Below are 18,627 nucleotides of genomic sequence, written 5' to 3' on the forward strand. Positions count from 1 at the left end.
TGACCATAACACATTCTCCCAGTCCTCTTCTCGATCATCCAAATGCTTGCTAGCGAACCGCAGACGAGCCTGGACGTGTACTGGCTTCAGCAGGGGGACACGTCTGGCAGTGCAGGATTTGAGTCCCTGGCGGCGCATTGTGTTACTGATAGTATCTTTTGTAATTGTGGTCCCAGCTCTCTGTAGGTCATTCACTAGGTACCCCCGTGTGGTTCTGGGATTTTTGCTCACCGTTCTTGTTAACATTTTGACGCCACGGGTTGAGATCTTGCATGGAGCCCCAGATTGAGGGAGATTATCACTGGTTTTATATGTCTTCCATTTTCTAATAATTGCTCCCACAGTTGATTTCTTTACACCAAGCATTTTACCTTTTGCAGATCCAGTCTTTCCAGCCTGGTCTTGGCCATAGTGGAGTTTGGAGTGTGACTGACTTCGTGGACAGGTGTCTTCTATACCGATAATGAGTTAAAACAGGTGCCATTAATACAGGTAACGAGTCGAGCCTCGTTAGACCTCATTAGAAGAAGTTAGACTTCTGACAGCCAGAAATATTGCTTGTTTGTAGGTGACCAAATACTTATTTTCCACTCTAATTTGGAAATAAATTCTTTAAAAATCAAGCAATGTGATTTTATGTTTTTTTTTTCCCAAATTCTGTCTCTCATGGTTGAGGTTTACCCATGTTGACAATTACAGGCCTCTCTAATCTTTTCAAGTAGGAGAACTTGCACAATTAGTGATTGACGAAATACTTATTTGCCCCACTGTATGTGGAGTATATAAAACCATAAAAGTAACTGTTCTACATACTAAACAATGAGTTGATTCTTATCAATAACTCCTATTTTTCTGCTGCTGCTGTGTGGAAATTAAAGATTACCCATTTATAGACACCTGCAAGTATACATGTCTTTATGGCAATAAGTTTGATTAAAATGTTATCATAGTTCATGCAGTTTTTCCTTTGTTTTGATGATTGCATGATTGATTACCTGTTGTTCACGCCCCTTTTACCTGCAGGGCGGGTAAGAAAAAGTGCTAAATCATCATGACATGGAATGAAAACGGAGCATTCAAAATTAAACATAAGAATGATCGATACATATTTCATGTAATTGCACTCATGTAAGCAGAAGTGGGGAGTAACACGCTGCATTTACTTGAGCAACATTTTGAGAAAAATATACTTCTTACAGTAGTTTTAACATGCAATACTTTTTACTTGAGCAGATTTGTGAAGAAGAAATACTACTCCGCTGCTTTGGGCTACACCAGAGTCGTTACATATTTCATCATTCTTCTACATATTGTGGCTTCATTTTTGCCAGAGATACTGCCAGCAACTGTCTCAGTTTCACCAATAAGCTGTCACACGAATAACCACAAGACTCAATTGTACCAATCAAAGGTAACAATGTTTTTTTTCTCCTCCAGAGTGTACTTTGGATGGGTGATATTTCATAGTGTTGTTCTCTAGGGCGTAGGTTTGGTCTGAACATTGGTAGGGACGATATTACTGTAATGCACATAATACATACAATGATCCAAATAAGAGACGGCCTGCTTCGTTGTTCCTTGGCCTGACTGGCTTGACCGCAGTAGTTTTGCAGGTTAGCAAGTTTAATGTAATGTAATGTAAAGTAATGTATTATTGCTAACTCTGATGCAGGTCGGACTTTCAGTGGCCAAATTAGTGGTGTTTCCCCCACTTCCACAACATAGACATCTTTTTACAAGACTTACAGTGGCTGCTGCTGGCCGGGAAAAAAAAAAAAAAAAACTTCAAATATCCCTCGTCTCCAAAGGGGGCAGAGGAGGTGGCATGTTGTGGCCATTAATCTGTTGGGGATGTGAGAGTATGTCTGTGTGTGTGTGTCTTTGTGGTGGGACGAGGGGGGGCTTCAACTCATCAGCCGACCAAACGTTCGTTTGAGGGGGAGATGGACCGGCACATTCAGCAAGTTAAAAGGAATAAATATAAGTCTAAAAATAATGAAAATAATTCACTTAATAATGGTAGGGTATATTCTGTAACTGAACTCTTTTTAATGCAAATAAGGTTGCTTAAAAGTTAGTGGGGACAATTTGAGCGCATAGGCAGAGTTTGACTTTTGAGGCAGGGGGGGCACAACATGTTGATGACCCCGAAACGCAGTGTCAGCACAGCAATAAAATTAACTTACAAGAATATTTATAATCATAAATTGACAATTAGCGTTTTTTTGTTTCCCATCATTCTTGAGGGGAATTCTAAATCAGGCTGCTTAGGCAATACTTTTCGCCAAGATGGTCATCCATTGATTATGGAACGCCCGCCGGTGTTGTGCCAATGTAGTTACCCCAGTTAAAAATAGTATCCCCTGGGCAGAGCCATATGGAGGTAGATTTGTGTCTTTATTATTCAATCCAAATAAAAGTTGCTTCAGTAAAAAAAAAAAAAAAAAGTTGCTTCAACCAAAATATATATTTTCAATAAAAAAAACTTCAATAAACGTCAATTAAAAAAAAGTGTTTGAATGCAAAAATAAATTTATAACTCAAAAAAACTCAAGAAAAAAAAATGCAATGTTGATTTATGTTTGGGCCACATTTTGGCTCGGACATTTTTGTCTTAATCAATCAATCAAACAATAAGTTGCTTCAAAAATTATAGATTTTCAAAAAGAAAAATCAATCCAAAAAAATTTTTTTTTCAATCAAAGAAAAAGTTAATGAATGCGAAAAAATATTTGAGATTGAAAAATTTGCATTGAACACTTAATTTTTCATTGAAAAAGTTCTTTGATTGAAGCAATCCTTTTTGTGTTTCGGCCATATTATGATTAGGACATTTGTGTCTAAATCATTCAATCCCCAAAAAGTTGCTTTAATCAAAAACATATTTTCAATCAAAGAAAAATCATTTTTTCAAATTTTTTTCTATCTAATATACATTTCTTTAAATTATATGCAAAGCAAATGACCGTCTAAGGTGCTCGAAAAATAATTTTGGCCCATTATAATTTTTTTTTTGTCCATTTCATTCATTTTTGTTGCAGTTTCATTGCTTTACAACTTTTATATGTAAAGTATATAGAAACTTTTCGGCCACCAGGGGGGCCTGCCCCCCCCACCCCCCCTTAAAATCCGCTTATGTTTGAGCGTCCTGAAAAGTTGGTAGTGTTATGTCCCTACCGTCCCTATGCAAACCTACGCCCTTGGTTGTTCTGGTCTGAATTCGATGATTTTTGGGTCATCTTTTTGGCCTAATATGGTCATGTAAAAAGTTAAAGTACAGTATAATCATAACGGTTCATATAGATGAAGTTGCGCTGAGAAAAAGAAACATTATTTTAAAAATCAGACATTACAAGCAGTTACTCACAATGTTACTCATTACTTGAGTATTCTTTTCAACGAATACTTTTTTACTTGCACATGAGTAAATTTTTGGATGAAAACTTTTACTAGAGTAATATTATGTAGAAGTAACGCTACTCTTATTTGAGTAAAACTTTTGGCCGCTCTATCCACCTCTGCATGTAAGCATTCGTACCTATGCAAAGTAGTATTTGAAATGGATTTGATGTTTATCAATGCCAGTGAATGAGTTAATTCTGAGGGCGTGAGAGGTAATGTGTGTCGCAACTCAAGCGAAATGTGCCCCTCCCACACGCACTTGTTATATAATCAGACAAAAAAACGAATCCAACTCGTTCTCCTCAATCCTCATTAGATTGGCGTACTTTTGCTGTTGAGAACTTGCTGTAAAATCAACCATGGCCCAGGAAATAGTTCTTTATTGGGGCGAAGGCTCTACTCCTTGCTGGAGGGTGATGATCGCCCTGGAGGAGAAGGGTTTAAGCAACTATACCAGCAAACGTCTCGCCTTTGAAAAAATGGAGCATAAATCGGCGGAGGTAATGGCTCTTAACCCCAGAGGACAGGTAGGTTCAGTTTTAAACACTCGTCAAAATGCATGTCTGTGTTGAGTAACTTATTTAACTCTTTGCTCGCTAAAGCTCCCTACCTTCAAATTTGAGGAGAAAATCATTAATGAGTCCTGTGCTGCCTGCATGTTCCTGGAGGTAAGTCCTGACGTGGCAAAATTACTCAAACTTGTATGATATGCAAGAAGGATGAATAAAATATTAGCCACTCACTAGAGGTGGGTAGAGTAGCCAAAAATCTTACTCAAGGAAGTCGCGTTACTTAAGAATAATATTTCTCAAGTAAAAGTAGTCGCATAAATGTACTCGAGTACGAGTAAAAAAGGATTTGGTGAAAAGGATACTCAAATAATGAGTAACATTGTGAGTAACTGCTTACATTTTTTTGTAAACAATTGTATTTTTTTTTTTCTGAGCACTTATCTTCATGATTTTTTTTAAAAATAAATAAGGTAATAATTATTAAATTTAATAAACATATTTTAATATTTACTTTCATTATTATTAAAATAATATTCAAACAAAATATTATTATTATTAACTAACCTAGAAATTAAGTTAGAAATAAGTTAATTTTAATTAAAGTTTAAAATACTTTATTATTTAACTTTGACTATATTATTAACTTTAATATTATATAATAAAATATTCATAATAAATTAATGCATGGGTTTTCACCAGGAACTCCGGTTTCCTCCCACATCCCAAAAAACATGCGTGGTAGGTTGCTTGAACACTCTTAAATTGTCCGTAGGTATGAGTGTGTGCGTGAATGTTTGTATGTCTCCTTGTGCCCTGCGATTGGCTGGCAACCAGTTCAGGGCGGACCCTGCCTTGTGCCCATAGTTAGCTGGGATAGGCTCCAGCACCTCCGTGACCCTCGTGAGGAAAAGCGGCATGGAAAATGAATGAATAAATGATAAATTAAATAATAATCATAATTGTATTTTTTCTGAGCAGTTATCTATACGAACTTTTTTTTAAATAAATAGGGTAATAAATAATTATTAAATTTGATATATACATATATTTTAATATTTAATAACAGTATTATTAAAATGGTATCTAAATAAATTATTATTATTATTAACTAACATATAAATTAAGTTAAAATTATGTTAATTTTAATTCAAGTTTAAAATACTTTATTATTTAACTTTAACTATATTATTACCTATACTATTATAGAAATAATTATAATATTTGTAATAAAGAATAATTTTAATTGTATGTTTTTGAGCAGTTATCTATATGAACTGTTTTTTTAAATAAATAAGGTAATAAATAATTATTAAATTTAATAAATATATTTTAATATTTAATTTCATTATTATTAAAATAATATTTAAATAAATTATAATTATTATAAAGTAACTTATAAATTAATTAAAGTTTAAAATATTTAACTTTTACTGTATTACTAATTTTAATATTATATAATAAATTATAATATTCATAATAAATTAAATAATTAATAATCATAAATAAAATCTAAAAAAAAAAAAAAAAAATCATTGGATTCCGTCGCGAGAAAAAAAAAATAAAGAAATGAAGAATCATTAGTCCAAAAAGCATAAGGGCGCTCTCGTGGAGAAAACGTATTTCCTGTAATAAAACTAAAAGGATTATATCTCCAGTTTTCCGTGGTCAATCGGTGCCAAATAAAAACTGGGAGAAAGGTTAAAATTCACGCTTTCGAGTTATGTTGAGGGCAGCGCTCTATGTCAAATACTTCATTTTTTACGGTGCTTTAAAGACACCATATGATTGAACAGGCTGGTGTGACCATAGAACGGCAAGCGTGCGTCTGATTGGTATAATAGAGTCATGTGATCATTGTTGCGACGTCTCATTGGTGAAATTGGTAGACCTACTCTTGGCATCACTGGCAAAAAAAATAAAATAAAAGGAATAAATCTAATATGTAGAATATAGAGGAAAAATGAAACGACTCTCGTGTAGCCCAAAGTAGCGGAGTAAGAGAAGCGTTTTTCTTCACAAATCTACTCAAGTAAAAGTTAAAAGTTCAGCATAGCTTAGTAAAACTACTCTTAGAAGTACATTTTTCTCAAAGAGTTACTCAAGTAAATGTAATGGAGTACATGTAACTCATTACTACCCACCTCTGCCCCTCACACTACAGGTGTAATCGAGTGAAACTACTGATTTAAGTCTTTCAAATCAAAGTAAAAATTAGACTGAAATGCATTTGATAAAAGTGCAAAAGTAAACATGGTTAAGTACAGTTATTTGTTACAAATTATTTTTGTTTCATTGTCTCCTATCGCTTTGTAAGGTCAACATTCAGAATGTCCTCAAGTAGACATAAGGACACATTGCATGGAGTGGCAAATTTCCACAATGCCTGAGGCAACTAATACCGTATTTGTTTTTTTTTTTTTTAATTTATGACAGTGTAAATTCAAGGATCAGGGAAACCAGCTGACGCCAACTTCCTGCGACGAAAAGGCCAAGATGTTTCAGCGTCTTTTTGAGGGCCTCACACTTGGCCAGAAGCTTGGTATGAAAAGAATCTGATTTTACAGGTTTCTCTCCTTTCTCTGATACTATCTTGTGATTTACCACGTGATTACTTTTGTTACTGAGTTCATTGCTTTTGGCATTATCACATGCTCTTCCTCACAAGAGGGGAGCTTATTAGGAAGTGGCCACCCCGAGAGAATTGAACTGCTCAAAACATATCATGCGCTCGTGGCAAACCTCAAACAGGGCACCAATGTTAATCCAACAAAGAATCACATGCTTACAATGGTGAGCCAAATCATAAGACGAGATATTTGGTTTTTACAAGGAAACCCTTGCCATATTTATACAGAGTTATTTGAGCTCATTAATTTCTTAAAGGGCCTTTTGAGGAAAAATACAATATTTAGAGAATAAAATATGGATTAGATCAGAGGTTCTCAAAATGTGGTACGAGTACCACTAGTGGTATGGAAGCTCCCTGTAGTGGGATGCAAAATAATCTGAATTTGAAACATAAAATCTTGTTCCGTTTTGATTTGATTTTTAAAATGCTTACCACTTTGCAGGTGAAGTCATCTACTACGATTGGAAGGTCCCGGAAGGAGAGAGGCACGAGAGTGCAAAGACAAGGAACAGAGAGGCTTTGCGTGCAGAGCTCCAACTGTGGGAAGGATACATGGCGAAGGTATTATTTATAATTATTTATTATTTTAATAATAATTTTTATGTGTATATTTAGGAATACACAATTATATACAAATATACAATTACAATAAAGTACTGTACTCGAATAGGGTTTTTGAATGAAAACAGCACCATCTAGTGGAATATTGCTTATTAGCCAGATTCACCTACGAACTATTCTTGGCACATAGCATATATTCTTTAACCCTTTGTTCGTGCTTTGAAGGAGACTGGACCTTACATTGCTGGGAAGACCTTTTCCTTGGCTGATGTGATAATTTTCCCATCCATCGCCTATGCCTTCTATCTCGGGTAAGTTGGTCAAAGGTTGTATAACGATGGAACTTTCTGGAGGGAGGCGAGCGACATTTTTCACTTTCCTCTTCATATTCCAGGTTGTGTCCTAAGCGTTTCCCTAAACTGGCTCAATATCATGATATGGTAAAGGAAAGACCCAGCATCAACAAAACATGGTTTTCTGCCTGGAAAGACAACAACAAGGACACTTTGAAGGACATCTGAGAAAACCTATTGAGCTTTTCTATAATGAAGTGATTGCAACCACTCTACTGCCTTGCACGTCAGTGCCATATTATACTATCTGAAAGCATCTCACCTTTGTAGTTTTGTCCTTTAAATGGCAGCTCCTATAATTTGAACGTCAATAAAATATCACTTCCAAATGCATACAGTCATTTGTTGCTCTGTTTTAAAGTAACTGCAGGTGGATTATTGATTGAAAAACCTCCTAGGCTATAGAGACATGTTTAGATAATACAACACTGAGGAATGAGAATGAAAAAACCTGTCCTAACTGTTTATTATTATAATAATTTTATAATATACTAGGGGTGAACGATATCCATTTTTTTTAAAACCGATACCGATATTGATAACTTCCTGCCCCTCAAGGCCGATAACGATACGATAACCGATAATATATATATTATTTTTCAATGTATATTCACCTGAGTTTTTGAACACCTGTAGGTCAAAAATATTAGTGGTTGATTCAGCTTAGATTTGCCTTTGACCGAACCAGAATTTACATGATGACATGAACATTATTATAATGAATAAAAACAATGACTGTAACAAAACTTTGCATAATGGAAAAACGGGAGTGGAAACAAATGCACAAATCCCAATCCGACACCGTGCCAAAAATATTATTAATAGGGTCGATAATATGTTATTGGATTTATTGGGATGACGTCATAATTCCTATGAATTAATTCCTACGTACAGTGCTGCTCGAAAGTTTGTGAACCCCACAGCGATGGTCAGATTTTTTGTAAAAAAACTAAAATAACCTTATTAAATGTTAAGTTATACCCAAATCCACAATACTGACATTCCAAATAATGGACTGAAACAAAAGAAATAGTTATATTGTCATTCTTTATTTAACAAAAGTGGTTGATTTAAGAAAAACTCAGATATCATGTGTGCAAAAGTATGTGAACCCCTTCAGTTAATAGGATATTGCGCCTCCTTTTGCAGAGATTACCTCAACCAAACGGTTTCTGTAGTGACTAATCAGCCTCTCACATCTACTTTGGGGGATTTTTGCCCATTCTTCCTTGCAGAACGCAGTCAGTTGAGAGAGGTTTGATGGGCGTCTGGCATGAACTGCTCGCTTCAGGTCCCGCCACAGCATTTCAATGGGATTTAGGTCAGGACTTTGACTGGGCCAGTCCAGAACACGAATCTTCTTCTTTTTCAGCCATTCCTTGGTTGTATTGCTGGAATGCTTTGGATCATTATCATGTTGCATGATCCACCTTCTGCCAAACTTTAACTTCAAAACAGATGGCGTCAGGTTATGTTCTAGGATTTGACAATATTCCTCAGAATTCACGATTCCCTGGACTATGTGGAGTTGTCCAGGTCCTGAGGATGAAAAGCAAGCCCAGATCTTGACATTCCCACCTCCATGCTTCACTGTTGGGAGAAGGTTCTTTTGGTGGTATGCAGTGTTGACTTTTCGCCAGACATGGCGGTTTTGGTTGTGACCAAACAGTTCAATTTTGCACCTACATCAGTTGATGAAAACTCTTTTTAATTTAGTCTCGACAACACAACTGTTAAAAAAACAAAAAAAAAACTACTGAATTGATTGATTAGGAAATCAGGTTGAAATAATAGAAAATTCCAAAATGTTGAGGGGGTTCACAAACTTTTGAGCAGCACTGTATATTATCGTGCACCTCTATAATATACTTTTTTTTTTTTTTTTTTTTAAATAAATGGTAGCACAGTGACTGGTTAATAGGAACCAGGAGCAACCTGCCTCACAGTCATGAGATCTCTGTGTTGAAATCTGTTCCTTCTTCCTACTTCCTCCTCATTTTGTTGTCTCTGCATATCATTTTTTTTCTCGATTAATGTTAACATGTTCCACTTCATAATCACTATACTGGTGTATGGCAGGGGTCGGGAACCTATGGCTCACGAGCCAGATCTTTAATAATTAAAAAAAAAGGTTTGTTATATTCCTTTGCACATTGCACGAAACGTCGACAGTCACCGGTCATACGCTAGTGTTGTGCAGAAGTGAGCAGACATGACTTTTGCAGCCTATGTTAACTTTTTGGATGCTCCGGCAACACTCCCGCAACCCAGATGTGGTACGTTAGATCCCCCCCAAATCCCATGCCATTGGCTGCCGGAGCCCAGGGTGATCATGGGACACGTAGTCCATATACTACAACCGGTGACTAGAAATCCAGATTTGGAGTCATTTTAGTGGGAAAGCGGCAAACATATTATGTCTATCTATCGATTTATCCATCTATCAATCGCATAGGCAACGCAGATGAGGCACAGACACTGTTAAAGTGGCGTTTTCGTATTTTGCTGTCGAAAATAGGTGCCGATGTGTGCGTAAGATCAGGAAGCAAACTTTCCTCGTTTTCAGTTCAGTTTTCCGAGTTGTCATCTAATTTTAGAAACCATTTCAAGAAGATGGCAAAAAGAAAAAAAAGACAAGTATCATACTTTTCAGCAGGACATAAGGACATAAATGCGGTACCGTTTTTTCTCTCAACTTTAGATGAGTCAGCAGAGGTAAGCTATTAAACGCAGTTTAGCGTGATTGCAAGGTTTTGACTATGAAAGGGACAAAAAGAGGGGAGGATTTGTTCAAGTCATTCACTGAGTTCAGTAAAGAAAAAAAACTACCGATGGATAAACTTGTTTCGTTGTGCAATGATGGTGCTCCGTCAATATGTTTCTCAACGCCTGCATGAAGCTACCAAGCATCAACCAGACTACAAAGCCATCAGCAAAACCATGTCGCCAAAACCAGAAACCAAACCAAAACCAGAAGTCGCATTAATGGTAAGAAATACTCATCATTGATTAGCAACAGCATAACTATGTTATTGAAAATAATTCAGACTTATTGAACTTTAAAAGTGTTGAAATAACACAAAATGCACACATTTCTTGCAATTTTAGTTTTAAACATACTGCATGGTTCCCATGGAATTACATTTAAAAATATGTGGTGTTCATGGCTATCTCATCCAAAAAGGTTCCCGACCCCTGATATATGGAATAATGTTCCTTCGACAATTCATGTGTTTTACTTTGTCACAACTCTGACTCTCCTCTAAGGAAACACATAAATACGCATTTTACTTCTTGGATATTATTTTTAAACCTCACTCAATTGAGATTTCCACAATGTTACTCATTCTTACAGGTCTTAGCAGACCCTTATTTTATCATTTAGGTGGAAAAAAATGACCTCACAAGAATGTGTGATCGCATAAATGTCCCAACAAATGTTGGTTTAAGTGATTCTGCCTAGTCTGCAAACATTAAGCAATCACTCGTTAGCCAATCACAGAACAGGTCAACTGCAAAGGACAACGAGTTTGAAAAGTATATAAGTAGGGAAAAAAATAGATGCAGTTGCACTGTGGGCTCACTGAGAAAATGGGGGTGTATTTCATCCTAATAAGTGTCCTTACCTTCACCAGTCTCTCCTCAAGCCAAGGTAAAACTCTTCATTTGTGTTGTTTTTTTATTTCCATTAGTCATTGTGGTTTGTCATCTACATATGCACATGCACATGAATATGAACAGATTCTTTTCTCACCCCAATATCTCTAGAATGTACACGGGAATTGTTGGAGAATGTTGACTTCCCGGGAACGGACATAAAATTTGAGTACTCTCCAGATGCTCGCCACTGTCAGCATTTGTGCACACAGCACCCGTCTTGTCTATTCTTCACATTTGTACGTCCTGAGTGGACTACTGATAACAGGTATAAATGATTTCAAATAAAATATTGCACTGTATGAAAGGGAAAAACATCTTAAATATGCTTTGTAATAAGGGTGAAAGTTCTGAATGTCTGAAATGCACAATAACAGGTCAACTTTATTTTTTTTCTGTAAACCTTTGCAAAGTTTCAGTACTTTTTAACACAACTTGTATTTGAACAAGGGCCTAATGACAAAATATGCAACAAATATTTGAGTAATAAAGCTGACTGCATTTCCATGGATGTGTATTTCTCAGGGCTCTGCACTGCATTGAAATTGTTGCATTTGAGATGGCAGATGAAAATGTTTTGCGGCTTGTACTGTAAGCATGATTATAGAACACCATTGTTGCTAACAAACCTCTGCCAAAGTTTGCTGTAATGCAGCAGTTGGCTGCTATGCCAGCCAACATTAAAGCTCATGACTAAACCAAGGCAGGTCAATGTTTTAGAGCACGGGAGGTTAGTAGGGGTGAATGACTTGGTGTTTTAGGCAATGTATTACTTTTGATCAATATGTAGGGGTCATCTGATGTGAAGGGCATGAAGAGGCTGGTTGGAATACAAATTCAGAGAATTTATTTGGCCATCCAAGAGTTGAAATGGTTGGACTTCATGCAAAGGGTTTCAGAATGGCATTTTCATCGGGCTAGTATTTCAGACCCGTGGAATTTGATATGCCAAGCTACTTGTGTTTTAAACCAAACAAGGCATCATAAAGGTACATTTTATGAGCTAACACAAATTAAAGCCATGCATAAGGAAAAGTTGTGCAAGTCATGGAGAGAAAATGTGAATTAAGTTCACATGTAATGATTTATGCAAATTACAATCCTGAAATTTTATATGGCAACGCAAACATGGTTTCTTCTGGGGCCTCTGCAGGCACTTCTACTGCTACCTTAAGTCTACACCGTCTGGAGAGCCCAATAAAAAGACGGCCCTCATTGGTGTCACCTCAGGATATTCTCTCAAACCTTGTGGCCCTGACCCACGTAGGCCCCCCACATCAATTTCACATTGCATGTGTCCAATTTTAACATAACCTAACATTTTTTTTTTTTTTTTTTTTTGTAAACAAGAACCTTGCCTGTCCCGCGTGTACCAGAATGTGGACTTTTTGGGAGCAGACTATCGGACTTTATTCACAGCAGACTACCAGGAGTGTCAGAGAGTGTGCACAAAAGACCCCTTTTGCCAGTTTTTTACATTTGTCAATCCTGTTTTCACACCTGAAAAGATCAGGTAAGACATTTTGATGCTATAATGACTGCAAAGCTGATTTCTGAACTGTGCTGACTGTCAAGGTTGAACCAAAATTTTGTTTGTCAACCAAATTGTGGTGAACGGTGGTTTCTGCAACTTGCAGTGCGTGCTAAGAGAAACGATATGGTGTATATAATGTTCTGTCCAACCATTTAAATCATGGTCAAATATACAATGTTCTTGTTAAAGCAATACATTATGGTTGGGCCAGACGTAATTGCTAGGTAATGTCATGCACTCAAGGTGTTAATGCAAAGACCAATTCCTTTTGTTTTAGGTACAAATGCCACCTGAAATTCAGCTGGCCTTTGCCAAGGACCTTAAATGTAAACCGGAAGAATGGTGTGGTGTCGGGCTTCTCTCACAGTGTTCAACTCAGTCAGTTCTCAGACACAGGTCGGTGTTAACATTTTTTTAAATGCTGCATAAGCCCATTGATTCTTGATGGCGTCACATGATTATCTTCCAGAATGTTCCGTGAAACTTTTTCCAAACACTGACACCATGGGAGGTGCTTTTGAGTCGCAACCTGCCGGCACACCAGAGCAATGTCTGGCAATATGTTCCGCACATCCAAAATGTTTCTACTTCTCTTTCCAGAGGTAGTGAAGAAACTAGTTTGTTATTGTTCCCCCTTGAGAATGCCTTATTTTCTATTTGCACAGCAATGACTTCACTTGTAAACTGAAAGACAATCCAAATGACCTTTTGATGAAGTCCCAACAAGGAGTAACTTCTGGGATAGCAACACACCACTGTCAACAACCTACTGGTGAGTTGTATCACCTTTTTAAAACTCAAAGCTTTGAAAAGGCAGTATTTAGCATTTAGCAGTGCTTATAATAGCAGGTAGTCTGGTTGGGGATCCACCCCACGTTGTGTATTGCTGAAGACTTTTCCTTTTAATCCGAAACTTGTAAAAGCGCGATACTACACGTTCCCTGAAAATGCAAAATGTGTTTCGAAATATTGCTTGAAACATGTCAAGTTACTGAAAATTGTCATTTCTGCTGAAATTGTCATTTCTTGTTCATGTTTTGTACAGGCTGGGCAAACGTGCCTCTTGAAGGAGTTGATTTCCAAGGTTCAGACATTCTCTTTGAGCTGATGGATGATGCAGAGACGTGCCAGAAGAGATGTACAATTGATCAACATTGTCAGTTCTACACTTATGTCAATGAGACCTTCGGCGATCCTGTTTTTCGGTACTATACACGCCACTTTCGAAGAATATCATTCATCTGCATAAGTCATTCATGCATGCTTTCTTCCAACAGGCGTCGCTGCTATCTCAAGCGCACCACCACCATGCCGGCTCCTCCCAAAATTACAAAGTTGGCCAATGTGGTGTCTGGGTTCACCATGAGGAACTGCATTTAAGTTTTGCTGCAAATGGGTTGCATGCATCTTAATTGTTTCTAAAAGAAATAAAATATATCAAAGTTACACTGTATTGGAAGGATTTAATTATCACTGAATCAGTTGGTTGGTTGACCTTTGTGGTATTTGCATGTTTTGTAGGAGTACTGTAGGCCACCCTTGTGTACACATGAAGAAACATGCATGTTAGGCAGGGTTGAAAGTGGCTGGAACACGTTCCCGTATAAAATTTGGGAGCGTAACGTGCTTTGATCCCGAAAATATGACTGCAACTGGCAAACATCAATGTTTAAAAAAAAAAAACTGCCACACACGCATCTCTAAGAAAACGATCTGTCAGATTTACATAAGTGTTAACATGCCTAATAAAGTGCTTGTGTAGCGTCATCAGTTTCCAGTGATATTTATTCCAAGGAGTTCTCCTAGCGCGTGTGTCTGTGTTCGACAAGACTGTCTACTCACGTCAATGTGCGAAAGCCCACAGCAAATCTCCCTGCCTGCACTCCAGTTGGCTGTTCAATTAGCCTACATACTGACATGTGATTAGCATGGATAGTTAGCTCTGATTGCCTCAAATGCACATATTTCTAGGACAACAAAACAAACTTCTTGAATTTATGCGATAAAAGGGCAATGCAACTGAAAATTGATCAGATCATAAGAGAATGGAAAGCATTGAAATGGCTTATTTGCTCTGATGGTGAGGTTCGGAACATCTTCCATTTTTAAATTTGTATATACCGTATGTTCTTACATGGAGTTCTCCTGGTAAAACATACATTCAGTGACATTGAACGCAATAAGGTTTGAAACTTTTTTTCTGCAATGAGGTCCAGAAATGTCTCAAATTTGACACATTTTGCAATATAGTTAATGTGCACTTTGGACTTATTTTTGATAATTTGCCTATGCTAGGTTATTTCTATAATACAATAATACAAAAAAATCAATGTGTTATCTTCAAGGCTGTCAAATTTATCGCATTAACGGGCGGTAATTAATTTTAATCACGTTAAAATATTTGATGCAAATAACGCACATGCCCCGCTCAAACAGATTAAGATGACAGCACAGTGTCATGTCCACTTGTTACTTGTTTTTTGGTGTTTTGTCGCGCTTGGGTGCGACTGATTTTATGGGTTTCAGCACCATGAGCATTGTGTAATTATTGACAACAATGGCGAGCTACTAGTTTATTTTTTGTTTGAAAATTTTAAAAATTTTATTAAAACCAAAACATCAAGAAGGGTTTTAATATAAAATTTCTATAACTTGTACTAACATTTATCTTTTAAGAACTACAAGTCTTTCTATCCACGGATCGCTTTAATAGAATGTTAATAATGTTAATGCCATGATGTTGATGTATTGTTATAATAAACAAATACAGTACTTATGTACAGTATGTTGAATGTATATATCTGTCTTGTGTCTTTCCATTCAAACAATAATTTGCAGAAAAATATGGCATATTTTATCAATGGTTTGAATTGCGATTAATTACGAGATTCATTTTTAAGATGAGATTAACTCGATTAAAAATTTTAATCGTTTGACAGCCCTAGTTATCTTCAAAATAATATTCCATTCCACTGTGCATAATGTAGATCATTTGTACTTGTTTTTTTTAATGTGTGGTGCTATTTTTACTAACGTCATTGTTTACATTATTTTCCATTTTAATGTACTGTACATCCTATGTTCTTAGGTAGTTAAAATTGAGGAATGACGAGATGGAGATTGGGGTTAGTGTATGGTGTTTTAACTGTTATTTTGCACATCATTGAAAAAATACAATTATGAATGCAAATTTGTTTTTTCATACATGCCTTGAAACAGTAAGCGTAAAGCAGTAGCCTAATGCATGTGTTTTATTGTATGTTACAAGTATAACTGCCAAAAGCAGTTTTCTTTGCATTTCTGTGGTTTCAGAAGGTTTCACAAAAAAAAAAAAAAAAAAAAAAAAAACAATAAAAAAGAAATGTGACGACTTTTATGTCAGTGAGTTTCGGCAAGAAATCCTAGTCAGTTTCTCCCCTGATGTTAGCTTTATTGAAGACTAAAGGGTTGGCAGTCATTATGCATATTAAACTTAGTTTAATCATCTGAAGCAGCAGAGGGTGCTCTATTCAAAAAAAGGGACTTTCATTTTGCGCAGCAAAACAGGTTTGATCTTAAACGTATCATTGGTGCTTAGTATTTTACAAAATCAGTGCATGAAAGTGTAAAATGGCCAAAACTATGGCGTTCCATATTATGACTATAGGGAGGCACAAGAGTTTGAAAAACTTTTTCGTTCACTCATTATTAGACGAACATTTTTTTGTAGTGCAGGAGAAAATTATAAAATTAATTATAAGTAAATTAAATTATAAGTTTTAAATAAATTTTGGGATTATTTATATATGTACACATGCACAGTAGAGAATTCAACTGCAAATATGTGAGTAGCTAAATTTTCACACAAATATGTCCTCTATTCCAGTTTCCTTTTTTTAATTTATTTTTTAAAACCCTGTCTTGCATTTGACATTTTCGTTCATACACGCGCGCAGCCCCCCCCCCCCACACACACACACACACACACACATAACTGACTCCCTCCCCCGTGGGAACCTCAATGCAGTGTGACTGTGGTCGTGCTCTCTGGAAGCTGTGGTGGTAACTCTGGCTCCTCTAGTCAGAACACTGCCAGTCAGACGGGGTGTGTGTGTGCATGTGCGTCTGTGTGTTTGTGTGAGAGCGAGTGTGCCATGTGTATGCACTCGCGTCCTCCACAAACATTCCACCGCAATACCATCCGTGCAACCGCCGGCCGACCTTGCACGAGAGCCGTGCCGCCACAGTGGTTCGGTCCTGACGCCAGCCTCCAAGACTCACACAACACACGCACATACACACACACGCATGTCTCTGCATAAACAAACCTCTCTGGAAGGCACACACAAAGGGCAACAAGCGTACAGAATTGGCCTGCGAGCACGCTGGCTCGAATAAACAAAGTGCACGCTGCAGAACACACACATTTTTGGACCGCAGACCACAGACATTGCATCCTGGAGTAGATCAAAGCATTCTCCAGCAAGCACACAAGTCTCTCTCATCCTCTTGCGACTATTTTCATGAGGCACGACACAATTCCGCCAGTCGACATTAGAGGCGACCCAACAGTCATCCATCACTGTTCTCGCCGACCCTTGTGGGATTCACACTCTTGCTCTCATCTCGCCGTCGCTTTGTCATCTTCCCACCCATCAACAGAGCGACCGCGCCACACATGCCTCGCAAACGCACTCTTTGAGATCTCTTTCATTGTTTTTCCCATTGCATCCATGCTTTCTCACCACTGTTTTGTCCATTGTTAAGGAGACAGCGGCACAGACAAACAGGGAGAGAAGATATTCATCTGGTAGACCACAGGATTGGCAAAAAAGAAAATGATAGACGCTGATATGGGTGAAACCTAATTACAGGGGGTGTCGAACGCAAGACAATGATGTGATGGATGGCTTTGCCCTGCTGTGGCACCCCTGAAACATTAACTGATTCCTTCAGATACTTCCCTCTGGAATTGGGCTGCTTCCTATTGCCGATAAAGCTTAACAAGGTTTTCACAGAACAACAAGATGACACAGCTAATATGGATTTCACAGTGCGGATTGTTGCAGTGCGCCTTCATTAGAAACTTAATTGACTTTTACCTAATATCTCGATACCATCGCTATCAAATCACCATTACAGAAACCATCAATAGTATACAAAGGCGCTATACAAGTGCATTGATTGTATTAAGAACATCATCAGGAGCACATACAGTGGGGCAAATAAGTATTTAGTCAACAGCCAATTGTGCAAGTTCTCCTACTTGAAAAGATTAGAGAGGCCTGTAATTGTCAACATGGGTAAACCTGAACCATGAGAGACAGAATGTGGAAAAAAAAAAACAGAAAATCACATTGTTTGATTTTTAAAGAATTTATTTCCAAATTAGAGTGGAAAATAAGTATTTGGTCACCTACAAACAAGTAAGATTCCTGGCTGTCAAAGAGGTCTAACTTCTTCTAACGAGGACTAACGAGGCTCCACTCGTTACCTGTATTAATGGCACCTATTTTAACTCATTATCGGTATAAAAGACACCACAATCTCAGTCAGTCACACTCCAAACTCCACTATGGCCAAGACCAAAGAGCTGTTGAAGGACACCAGAGACAAAATTGTAGACCTGCACCAGGCTGGGAAGACTGAATCTGCAATAGTTAAAACGCTAGGTGTAAAGAAATCAACTGTGGGAGCAATTATTAGAAAATGGAAGACATACAAGACCACTGATAATCTCCCTCGATCTGGGGCTCCATGCAAGATCTCACCCCGTGGCGTCAAAATGATAACAAGAACAGTGAGCAAAAATCCCAAAACCACACAGGGGGGACCTAGTCAATGACCTACAGAGAGCTGGGACCACAGTAACAAAGGCTACTATCAGTAACACAATGTGCCACCAGGGACTCAAATCCTGCACTGCCAGACGTGTCCCCCTGCTGAAGAAAGTACACGTCCAGGCCCGTCTGCAGTTCGCTAGAGAGCATTTGGATGATC

General features: G+C 37.4%; 2 protein-coding genes across 2 annotated transcripts; both read left to right on the forward strand.

Annotated features, from left to right (window-relative positions):
• Window positions 1-3,676: 3,676 nt before the first annotated feature.
• On the forward strand, window positions 3,677-7,790 carry LOC130910881 (glutathione S-transferase A-like). The gene is made up of 6 exons (XM_057828497.1): window positions 3,677-3,929; window positions 4,005-4,070; window positions 6,348-6,453; window positions 6,986-7,104; window positions 7,330-7,415; window positions 7,499-7,790. The coding sequence occupies exons 1-6, from the start codon at window positions 3,762-3,764 to the stop codon at window positions 7,623-7,625; spliced, it is 672 nt and encodes a 223-aa protein (XP_057684480.1). The 5' UTR covers window positions 3,677-3,761; the 3' UTR covers window positions 7,626-7,790.
• A 3,151-nt stretch (window positions 7,791-10,941) lies between these two features.
• LOC130910880 (coagulation factor XI-like) lies at window positions 10,942-14,415 on the forward strand. The gene is made up of 9 exons (XM_057828496.1): window positions 10,942-11,109; window positions 11,226-11,382; window positions 12,268-12,377; window positions 12,465-12,627; window positions 12,926-13,044; window positions 13,118-13,250; window positions 13,314-13,420; window positions 13,694-13,853; window positions 13,926-14,415. The coding sequence occupies exons 1-9, from the start codon at window positions 11,019-11,021 to the stop codon at window positions 14,026-14,028; spliced, it is 1,143 nt and encodes a 380-aa protein (XP_057684479.1). The 5' UTR covers window positions 10,942-11,018; the 3' UTR covers window positions 14,029-14,415.
• The last annotated feature ends 4,212 nt before the right edge of the window (window positions 14,416-18,627 follow it).

Source organism: Corythoichthys intestinalis, chromosome 22, assembly GCF_030265065.1.
Source record: "Corythoichthys intestinalis isolate RoL2023-P3 chromosome 22, ASM3026506v1, whole genome shotgun sequence".
Classification (NCBI taxonomy): domain Eukaryota; kingdom Metazoa; phylum Chordata; class Actinopteri; order Syngnathiformes; family Syngnathidae; genus Corythoichthys; species Corythoichthys intestinalis.